This window comes from Poromitra crassiceps (genome assembly GCF_964638095.1).
Source record: "Poromitra crassiceps genome assembly, chromosome: 10".
NCBI lineage: Eukaryota > Metazoa > Chordata > Actinopteri > Beryciformes > Melamphaidae > Poromitra > Poromitra crassiceps.
The window spans coordinates 34,699,701-34,711,067 of NC_139631.1; the positions used below are offsets into that span (position 1 = coordinate 34,699,701).

General features: G+C 45.8%; 1 protein-coding gene across 1 annotated transcript; it reads left to right on the forward strand.

The window, feature by feature from the left end:
- Positions 1-6,460: 6,460 nt before the first annotated feature.
- On the forward strand, positions 6,461-7,858 carry LOC310784403 (nuclear factor 7, ovary-like; the record flags this gene model as incomplete). Its single annotated transcript, XM_083645406.1, has 1 exon — positions 6,461-7,858. The coding sequence occupies one exon, from the start codon at positions 6,461-6,463 to the stop codon at positions 7,856-7,858; it is 1,398 nt and encodes a 465-aa protein (XP_083501532.1).
- Between the last annotated feature and the right edge of the window lie 3,509 nt (positions 7,859-11,367).

Below are 11,367 nucleotides of genomic sequence, written 5' to 3' on the forward strand. Positions count from 1 at the left end.
CAGACAGTGAAGCAGGTAAAATCTTTTCTTGGCTTTGCTGGCTATTACCGCCGTTTCATAAATGACTTTTCTAAGATCGCAAGACCATTGAATGCATTGACACATGGCACCGCTACCTCAGAAAGAAAGACTACTCTCATTTGCTGGTCCCCCGAGTGCCAGCAAGCTTTTGACACTTTAAAGACAGCCCTGTTGAATGCACCTGTCCTGGCATACGCTGATTTTTCTCTACCTTTCAGGCTGTATACAGATGCCAGTTTTGATGGCCTGGGAGCAGTGTTGGCTCAAGTACAAGGAGACAAAGAGCGAGTGATCGCTTACGCCAGCCGCAGCCTAGACCCAGCAGAACGCAACGACCAGAACTACAGCTCCTTTAAGCTGGAACTGCTGGCCCTGCACTGGGCAGTCACCTTGAAGTTTAAAAACTATCTCTATGGGGCAGAGTTCACTATATTCACAGACAATAATCCTTTGGTGCACCTTGACACGGCACGGCTTGGCGCAGTGGAACAACGATGGGCGGCCCACCTGGCAAACTTCCAGTACACCATCAAATACCGCCCAGGTAAACAAAACAAGAACGCTGACGCTTTGTCCAGGTTACCGGAGCGGAAAGGCGAAAATGTGCCTGTACATGCTGACTGGGTCATGGCCGAAGGAGATGGAACGTGGGAGGAACGCCAGAACAGAGACCCAGAGCTTTCCCAGATACGCCGGTGGAAGGAACAGCAACTACCTCGGCCTGAGGTATGTGATTCTTCATCTTACATGAAACAACTACTGAGAGAATGGGAACATATTGTACTACAAAATGGTGTACTGGGGAGATTGTGTGGTGAGACAGGCACTGGGCTCGAGGCATTCCAGGTGGTTGTCCCCAAGCAGGAAGCCAAGGGTGTGTGGAGGACGTACCATGAGGGAATGGGACATCCTAGTGGCGAAAGAACTCTGGCAGCCCTGCGACAGCGCTGTTACTGGCCCCGGATGACCCAGGATATAAAGGATTGGACTGAAGCCTGCTTACAGTGCGTGTGTGCCAAGGCCGGACCGGAGGTGAGAGCCCCTTTATTACCCATATCTACCTCATATCCATTTGAAGTTGTTGGAGTGGACTACCTCTCTCTGGGACGCCCAGATGACCGGCACCCTTACATATTGGTGATGACTGACTTATTTTCGAAGTATGCTCTTGCAGTACCTACCAGGGACCAGTCGGCGAATACGACGGCCCGAGCCCTGTATAGCAGTCTCATCCAGACATTTGGCTGCCCCGAGCGTATTCTGACAGACCGGGGGGCTGCCTTCGAATCATCACTGATGAGTGAGCTTTGCCAGCTCTACGGCTGTCAAAAGAGCCGCACGACCGCCTATCATCCTCAGGGAAACGGGGCCTGTGAGAGGTTCAACCAAACCCTTCTGAGGCTGCTGGGTTCCCTGACGGAGATTGAGCAGGCGCAATGGCCAAACCAGCTGCCGGCCCTCCTCCAGGCCTACAACAACACCACTCACAGCACGACGGGGATGACTCCACACTACGTGGTGTTTGGGAGGCATGCCAGACTACCGGTGGACTGGGCAACTGGCCTGAGCCCTACGGTAGAGTCCCACACTCTACAAGGCTGGGTAAAGCAGCACCAAAAGGCCCTGAGTTATGCATACCAGACAGCAAAGGTCCAGTCCCAGCACAGACAAGAACGAGACCAGGCCCGTTACAACAAACGAGCTAAAGTGGCAGCTCTGCTTCCAGGGGAGCGGGTGCTTATTCGCAACTTCCGGAGGAGGGCCAGAGGGAAGTTGACTCCGAGGTGGACACCGGAACCGTTTGTGGTGGTCTCCCAGCTGCGAGAGGGACACCCGGTTTATGTCCTTCGGCCAGAGGGTAAGGAAGCACCAACACGCACAGTACATCGTAATAACCTCCGACCGTGCCCATTAAATGTGTTTCAGGAAAGCAGAGAGCAGGCAGAAGGTCTAGAACCCCCTGTCACGGACCAGCCAAACCGGTTGCCCCCTCCCACTTGGTGGCTTCCTGGACTGATCACAAGTTCTATCCAGCAGCCAGCAGCACAGACAATGGCCCAGGCCGAACCACCTGAGCCTCCACAAGGACCCGTAGCCCTCATGGAGCCTGAGCACTCTGCTGTACGTCGCTCACAGCGAACTAACCTTGGGTTGCCCCCGGCCAGGTATCAGTAGATGGTCGGGACGACCATTGTTAAAGGTGGGGGGAAATGTCACAGTGGTACATCCTTTGTCCTATGATCCTTATATTTTATATTCTATTGTGTGGCTTTTATCATTCTACAGCGTGGGTTTTATCAGTATTTATCAATGATATTTGTTTGCTTTTTATTTGTGTGCTGTGTGGTTTTAGTTAGGCATTCTCATTTTACTATTGCATGAGTGTGGTGTGTTAATTGCATGATTGACGTGATGGATCAGTAAATGGGAACAGCTGTGAACCTGGACTTGACCACACCCCCTTACAGCCTCAAGACATTCTTATTGGTTAACAACGAGACAAGGTGTTTGGAGATGTGCTTTTAAATGATTGGAGACAGGTGTACGGGAGGAGAACAACAGAGGAGCGCACTGACACAGACAGGCAGAGCAAGTGGATCGAGGCAGGACGAGTGGCTGGAACGGACCGACGTGGGTGACCCAGACCCGGACCACACAGCGCCAGACGGGACGCGGAGGCGGAAAGGCTTGGTTCAACGCGCTTGATCAGCTAAGTACAGGAACGTGATCAGCTGAACCCAAGCCTTGTGTGTGTGTGAGCTAACCCCTACGCAAATCCAGACTGAGGGCATCATTTATTCTTTCACAGCAGAGCCCAGCACGACGCAGAGGCCAACGCGACGCAGCCTGACCAGACACAGCCAGACGAGTCGCCACGGACGGAAAGACTTTGTTCAACGCTCGCTATAAGCTAAGTAAAGGAACGTGACTCAACCAAGCCTGTGTGCATGTGCATCAACCTTCTTTGAATGTGGCTCCTGCCTGAAGGTGTCCTCTCCTCCTCCACAGCAGCTCTACAGCCAGCCAAGGTTCAGACCAGAGTGCTGTGACGGGACGCCAGCGACTCGGACATTGGACTCTTCTACCCACCACAGCACCCCAGCAGAGCCTTCTCCTCCTTGGACATTTTTATTAGGATTTAACTGGACTTTTAGGAATTGTTGATTATTGTTTTTATTGACTTGGATACACTTTTAATTATTAAACCATTTAAACTTACCTATTTGTCATTGTCTCACCTTTTTAACAGTGGAACCATTTTAATTGCTGGTATTTTAAAGAACTCTGTGTGACATTTTCACCAAAAATCTAGATTGAAATTGGTGATGCATTTGTCAGTCATATCTGTAATGGCGTGATGAGAACCCTTGCCCTTGCTGCTCGCATGGCCTGTCCTATTGCAGCTATGTTTAATTCACAGGTCTTGCCAGCAAACAGTTCTTTGAGGATAAGCTGAAGGGCTTCCATGTTTCCTTTGGCAGATGATATATTTTGAGGGATATGCATCTCTGGGAATCTTGATATCTTTTATCTCAGTCTTTACCAGTCTGGCAGCAGTTTTCACAAGACACACTTTTTCTTCATCAACATCATTATTGTCCTTCCTAGATGCATGCAAAAATGCACTCAAAATATTTGAGGCCTTCGGCTTCAATGTAACCACTTCTGGTTTGCCATTGATTTCTGTAATGATTATTTGATCACCACTCATAGACGGATTATGACTTCACGGGCCCCTGGGCATGCCCCCCTCACGGGCCCCCCCTCACAGCGCAATTTTTTTTTTTTTTTTTTGCCCCCCGATTTTTTTTTATCCAGAATGCAACTCGGGCAAGTTATCAGATATCTGCACTGATTGCAAAGGGTGGACAGCTTTTTCATGTGGTGACTTTGTGAAACAGTGTCTGAATGTGGCTGCAGATATACTGTGTTCACTCCTGAGATTGCATCCCTGCAAATTGTCATGGCAAATTGTTTACAAAAGATGAACAATAAAGCTGATTTTCAAAGTACCTTGAGGATTTTTCAAGTTGTGAATTAAGTCAAATTTCTCTCTTGATTACAAAGGTGGAAAATACAACTGTTTTTAACTGGGTGTTTACTGATTAAATGTTTAAGCTCCCCACAAATGCAGATGTTTTTTTTTAAATATATATAACCAATTGCAAATTATTACAATTACCAAACAGATAAAAAGTAGATTATTATATTGAAATGTTATTTTAGATTTAGAATGTTAATTTTCTATAAAACACAATACATTTTAATGTAATTCCACAACGTTTATTTTTGGCCCTCGGCCCTCCACCCAGATTGAGTTTTGGCCCTTCATGGGAAAGAATTTGGGCACCCCTGAGCTAGAGTCTCTTCGCAGGCCGCCTGCGAAGTGAGCTCAGGGGCCCATAAGCTAGAGTCTCAGCTGCGAAGTGAGCTCAGGGGCCCATAAGCTAGAGTCTCAGCTGCGAAGTGAGCTCAGGGGCCCATAAGCTAGAGTCTCAGCTGCAAAGTGAGCTCAGGGGCCCATAAGCTAGAGTCTCAGCTGCAAAGTGAGCTCAGGGGCCCCATCAGTTAGTCTCTTCGCAGGCCGCCACAGGCTAGGTGAAGAGACTCTAGCTCATGGGCCCCCTGAGCTCTCGGGCCCCTGGGCGAGTGCCCGGTATGCCCGTTCAGTAATACAGCCCTGTCACCACTTCAAGGTATTGTTCAATTTTCACAGTTAGGTCTCCAAGTGCAATTTGCTCATCATCATTCTGTTCTAAATAGCTGTCTGCTCTTTTTCTTTGGACAACCATGTTCTTCAGCAAAGGTCTGAGGTATTTGTTTTTTGGTACAGATAGATGGCATCTGCAGCATGAAGATCTTGGGCAAATTAATCCTGAAGGTCTTCTTCCTCTGTGGTGTTTTATGGCAGTTGGCATCCTTTATGTTGCATTACCGCCTCCTTCTGAATTTATCCATCCACTGTTTCCCTACATTCTGTAAAACCCGATCCCCTCTGCTCTTCTGTTGGTCTTTCCTGAAAGTCTTCTTCTTTTTCTTCTAATGGCTTTCTGGCAGACTGATGCCTTGCGGTGGTCCGACCTAACAGGAAACATAAGTGGGCGGGCGGCGTGTGTGCCACGATTGTGATGTCATGATTGTCATGTATCAGTGATGTCATCAGTGATGTCACTTGAGCAATTGTGATGTCATCAGTGATGTCGCAATTGTGATGTCATCAGTGATGTCACTCGAGCAATTGTGATGTCATCAGTGATGTAATAAATCCTTCTGTGGTGTTTTATGGCAGTTGGCCTCCTTGTTGCATTACGGCCTGGCTGAGGCTTTATAAGTGGTGGAGGGAGAAGAGCACAAGTGGTACATCATCTCCAGAGTAAGTGTGTATTGTTTATTTATTTTTGTTTATTTGCACAAAGAAAATGAATAACAACAGATAGTACAAGTATCTTAATAAGCTATTATTAAGCTATACCTATTAGTAAGCTATTAGCTAACTAGTAAGTGCTTATTAAGCTAGCCTACTTTGGATTTGAGGATTTCCTTGAATTTTGATGAATTGCAAAAGCAAAGACCTGAGATATTTAAGACTGCTAACTTTATTTCTAAGGCCTGGAATAGAAGGCAAACACAGCTCTTTTAAGTAGGTTCAGGCTGTGGTTTTCATGCTGTACAACTTCACTGTATGTATTTTGGGTATTTTTGTTGGTTTTATGTTTGATCATTGTTTGTTTAAATGATGAACAGTAAAAGTGTCCTGTAAGCCCATAGGGGCTGGGCTTCATTGGAAGCATGACACTTAAATAAAGAAAATCAATCAATCAAATCTAGTAGGACGAACATCGGACATTCAGCTCAGGACGCCATGATATGCGACGGTCTCGTGTCTGTATGAAGAGGACTGGAAACACAGTTTAAAAAAACGGGCCTGCTTATAGGCCAGGTTTAATATGAGCGAAGAGCTATTTAGAATTGTTATGAGATGCCTTCAATTCGGCATAACGCAACATACAGGCTAATAGGCACATTGGAGGCAGCACTTATTTCAATAAAATCTCAACTTTGCATCTAGGATAATTTGGGACCACGTGGACATTTTTCCTAGACTAGCCCGGGCTGTCAGACAGAACATCTTCATACTGGTCAATTCTAAAGATGAACCCAGCAGAGCAGATGCAGCTGGGAGCTGAAAGTAAAATGCAGACAGGGAGAGGCAGAACTTAAAACAAGGCACACAAGAAATCTGGTGTGGTGTGATATAGGGACAAGAAAAGGGATGTGTGGATTAGGGGTCTCATGATATATGACGATAACCATGAGATAAAAAAATAATAGTCTTAATAATATACAATATTAACCTATCTACAGTAATTACCTTTTGTTCCTCATTTAAAATAACTCATCTCTGTCTGGTTTGTCTTCAGCTTCACTGAGAGAGAAAATGGCTTCCAGATCAGAGGAGTATCTCTCCTGTCCTGTCTGCCATGACATCTTTAAAGATCCAGTCATCCTGTCGTGTAGCCACAGCATCTGTAAAGCCTGTCTGCAGAGATGGTGGAGAAGTCAACAAATACATGCCTGTCCAGTGTGTAGTGCTACATCTTCACAGAGTAAACCGCCTTGTAACTTGGTGTTGAAGAACATGTGTGAGGCTTTCTTACTGGAGAGAGATCAGAGAGCTTCAGCAGGATCTGAGCTTCTCTGCAGTCTGCACTCTGAGAAACTCAAGCTCTTCTGTCTGGACCATCAGCAGCCAGTGTGTATCATCTGTCGAGATTCAGAAACACACACGGACCACAGATTCAGACCCATCGAGGAAGTTGCACGGCATCACAAGATGGAACTTCAGGAGTCACTGAAGCCCTTACAGGAGAAACTGGAGCTCTTGCATGAAGTTAAAGGAAACTGTGATCAAATAGCAGAACACATTAAGGTCCAGGCCCGACGCATAGAGAAGCAGATTAATGAGGAGTTTATGAAGCTTCACCAATTTCTACAAGAGGAAAAGGAGGCCAGGATCGCTGCACTGAGGGAGGAAGAGGAGCAGAAGAGTCAGATGATGAAGGAGGACATTGAGGGTCTGAGCAGAGAGATGGCAGCTCTTTCAGACACAATCAGAGTTGTAGACGCTGGAGACGCTGTCTGGTTCGTGCAGAACTATAAGGCTACAGTGGAAAGAGTCCAGCAGCACACACTTCTGGAGGATCCACAGCTGCCGGTCTCAGGAGCTCTGATGGATGAGGCCAAACACCTGGGCAACCTGAGGTTCACAGTCTGGGACAAGATGAAGGAGATGGTCTCCTACACGCCTGTGATTCTGGACCAGAACACTGCTGATCCATACCTCGCCCTGTCTGAAGATCTGACCAGTGTAGCATTTGGAAATAAGCATCTTCTTCCTCATAATCCAGAGAGGTTTTCTGACTCCTGCGCTGTCCTCGGCTCTGAGGGCTTCAACTCAGGAACTCACAGCTGGGTTGTTGAGGTTGGAGACAGTGAAGCCTGGGATGTAGGTGTGGTACCAGAATCTGTTGAGAGAAAGGGAGATCGTATAGAGTCTGAATTATGGGTAATAAGGTTAATTGAGGGTGAATACAGAGCAGACTCGCTATCAGCTTATACTGGTGTCTCAGTTGAGAAGAAGCCCCAGAAGGTCAGAGTGCATCTTGACTGGAACAGAGGAAGGCTGTCATTCTCTGATCCTGATACTAACACACACATACACACCTTCACACACACTTTCACTGACAGGCTGTTTCCATACATTTGTACTTCGGATGAATGTTCTCTGAATATTTTACCTGTGAAGGTCTCTGTAACAGTGGGCCAGCACAGTTAGGGACATGTCCACCAACTAACATGTTGAGGGCTTGAAAGCGCTGGTGCTGAGCTGAAATAGGGAACTTTTTTCTTCTTATTTTGCTTTACCTCAAAGTAGGCGAGCAGGAATTTTCTCTATTTAGACTGCAGGTAAAAGTTCACCCTGTGTTCTTTGGTTCTCCATCGGAAGTGTTACATTTATTTTATCAGATTTTATTCCAGATTCTTAGTTGCTCTACACGAGTGGTTCCCAACATCTTTTTTTTCCCAGATTTGTCTCCGCAATTGTACTTGGCCAATTACCCCTGCTGTCCTGGCTGTTGCACTACCCCCCACCCCGCTGATCCGGGGAGAGTTGTAGACTGGCGGTTACAGCCTGCCAGCAGTACAAGGAGCAAAAATCGATAAGTTATCTTTGGTAATCACAAAGGAATCAAATAAAAGAATAAACATTTAATTGTCTATGTTTGAAGTTACAGTTAGGTGTTTGGTTAATAAACTTTTTTAGGTTGCGTTTTTGCTAGCTTATCCAAAAAGTGACAAGATGACCCAATGGCTGGTTCTGCCGAGGGTTCCGTCATACGGAAGTGGGCGTGGTTTCATCTAAATTGAGTTGGAAAAACAATAGAGATCAATGAATTAAAAGCAACAATATAAAATAATAATTATTAGTTAAATGAAGGACAATTATGTGTTTTTGTGTCCAAGGTGTTGCCGATCATACAACCAGTCAGCCTCTTAGCTGATCAGATAGATTATCCATATATAAATTAAAGAGAGCTGGGGAGAGTACCCCCCTGCCAAACTCCATTAACAACGCCAAAGGGGGTGGAGACTATTGCCCCATTACATTTCAATTGAAATGCAGGATATATAAGATACATTCATACAAACATAATTTTAAAATGATGTTCTCTAATTAGTTTAATCTAATTTTGAGACGATTCGCATTTTATAATTAATTTAGAACGGAATTGTTATGGCAATCAATCGTCTCACAATATGTTTCAACTGATAGACAATGATATTGAAATATTGTCTAGCCCAATATTAAGTGAACTCTGCTGTGTGGAGTATCATGTCTCTTCAGGGATTGAGGATGACCAAAACATTTTCCATTTTCCAAGGACCCCTCATTTAGTCCACATTAGGGCCACAGACCCCCATTTGATTGTTTCTCTTCCAAATCTGAGAATATTTATATTGTTAGATATGATTTTGTCCTGAATTCCTTGACTATTTGTATTCTGGGCAGAGAGCGATACCAGTGAATCTATGATCAAAACCCTCATTCTTCTACAATTCCCAACCAGGGGTACGTGTACCCCTAGGGGTACTTGAGCAGCTTGCAGGGGGTAGGCTACTTGGAAATTGCAATGTATTTCCAAAATGCTAAAAACTGGCAACTTTTTCCAATTGAAAACTCAAAATTGTAGGCTATTAAAGAGGAGTCATTCAAATTATTTTCATTTAATGAGATGTGGTAGAGAGGCCTACTAAAAGTTTAATATAACAACTTGAGGAGAATTATGGACACACATGAGTGAGGGGGTAGGCTACTATCGGCATGGTAAAACAGCTCAAGGGGTACATAACAAAAAAATGGTTGGGAACCACTGTTCTACATGATTCTTCTATGATTGTTCCCTTCTTGCAAATTAAATAATGGTAATTTATCAATCACCTGCTGGAGCCCCCTCATGGACCTCACATTGAGAACCACTGGCCTAGTGACTTGATCCTACTTTAATGGTCTTTGTGTTGGTGGATCTTGTGATGTCGGGGGTACGGTGGCGCAGTCGGTAGCGCTGTCGCCTCACAGCTAGAAGGTCCTGGGTTCGATTCTCGCCTGGGACGCTGTGGGCGCTGGAGGTGTGACCCCCCCATATCTTCAGTGCCTACTGCCCAGGTGGCCTATCTCGTCGAAAGGGCCTTTCTGTGTGGAGTTTGCATGTTCTCCCCGTACCCCCCAGGGGGTTCCTCCGTACATAGCCCCCCCACTAAAAACATGCAGAAGATCGTCATCCGACCAGTGATGGCAACATCTGAAGTTGGTCCAATGATGGTCCAATGATGGTCCCCGGGCGCTGGAAAAAAAAAGCGACCACTGCTCTTGGCCTGCCCCCTGGAGGGAAGGACAAGCCTGGATGGGTCAAATGCAGAGGACATATTTCACCGGCCACCGTCAGCATGAATGTGTGTAGTGGCCGCATGCATGTGTTGTAGTGTGTTCGTGTGACAATAAAGACGGGCTGCCGTCTGAAATCGTGTTTTTTTGACGTGTCAAAGATGTGTGAGAGAAGTGCTAAAGCTGTCCTGGAGTATGAATAAAGGAGTTGCAGGTTGATTGAAGATGAACACGAAAGCCATAAGCAATTTGGATTGGGTGAATGTACCTATACTGACTGTAAAGCGCATTGGATAAAAGCGCTATATAAATGCAGGCCATTTACCATTAAATCTACACACTTGTGACCCTGTTTTTCTATGATTTTTTTTTCTACTGCCAACTGTTTCCAGTTAACTATGAGTTGTGCCAAACAAACATTAATATCTCAAAAAACTATGATCACATCACTTATATTTTGACATTCTAAGTGAGAGCAGAATTAGCTCAAGAGTTCGATGTATAATATGCGTGTCGGGTTAAAGTTGTGTGAACTGTCGCAGTTTTTAAATTGTAAACACGGTCAGCCCGGCTAGTCAGACGCTCAAATTCAGGCTGGGTTCCATTGCCGTTGCCACCCAGTGAGAGAAGGGTCTGGCTGCAGCTGCTGGGCGGACCTCACGCCTCCGCAACTGACAGGAAGTCACGTGACCTCCGCAGCGGAAGTTCTTGTTGTTCATGTTTGTAATGTTTGATGTCACGGTCACAAACATTTTATGTTGAAAACCGGAACCGGATATCCTTGTATAGGGAGAGATGAGGCACTAGATCTCCCCTGGCCCCATAGTCTCTTAGAACAGACGAGTTGGCAATTTTCAAATGCTTCCGCCATACCGTCTGTACTTCGTGGGGGAGAATCATGCACCAACCGGAATGGGAAGTAGAAAGGCGGGTTTTCCGCTCATTAGTCCAATCAGAATAGCAGAAAGGCAGGTCTTCCGCTCAATAGTCCAATCAGAATCCAATATGCCGCATTTTTCGTGGACACGTGTCGTGATTGGTCGGATTCCGTCGAACTTCTTTCCTGTCTGAAGATTTTTTTCCCAACTTCCTTGTGCATGTTCTGGGGGTGTAACGAGTATAGCTGCATTCACCGGATGTAGATGAGACAGTCTGTTTTAAGAGACTACTGGCCCCATAATGTGACGCTGCTACTGTACTCCTGCTGTACTCCGATATTTTCCTACAGCAGTCAGCGTCACACAGCGTTCGAATCGTCAATGGGTGGGAAACGTTGTTCAAAAAGCTCTCCTACCCGTATCCGACCTCCGATTACAGATCCGAAGATATGATAGTAACCCCAGTGAAGCCAGTAATTTGAATGGCGCTGTTAAAAATGATACTGCTGCGTGAAACAACCG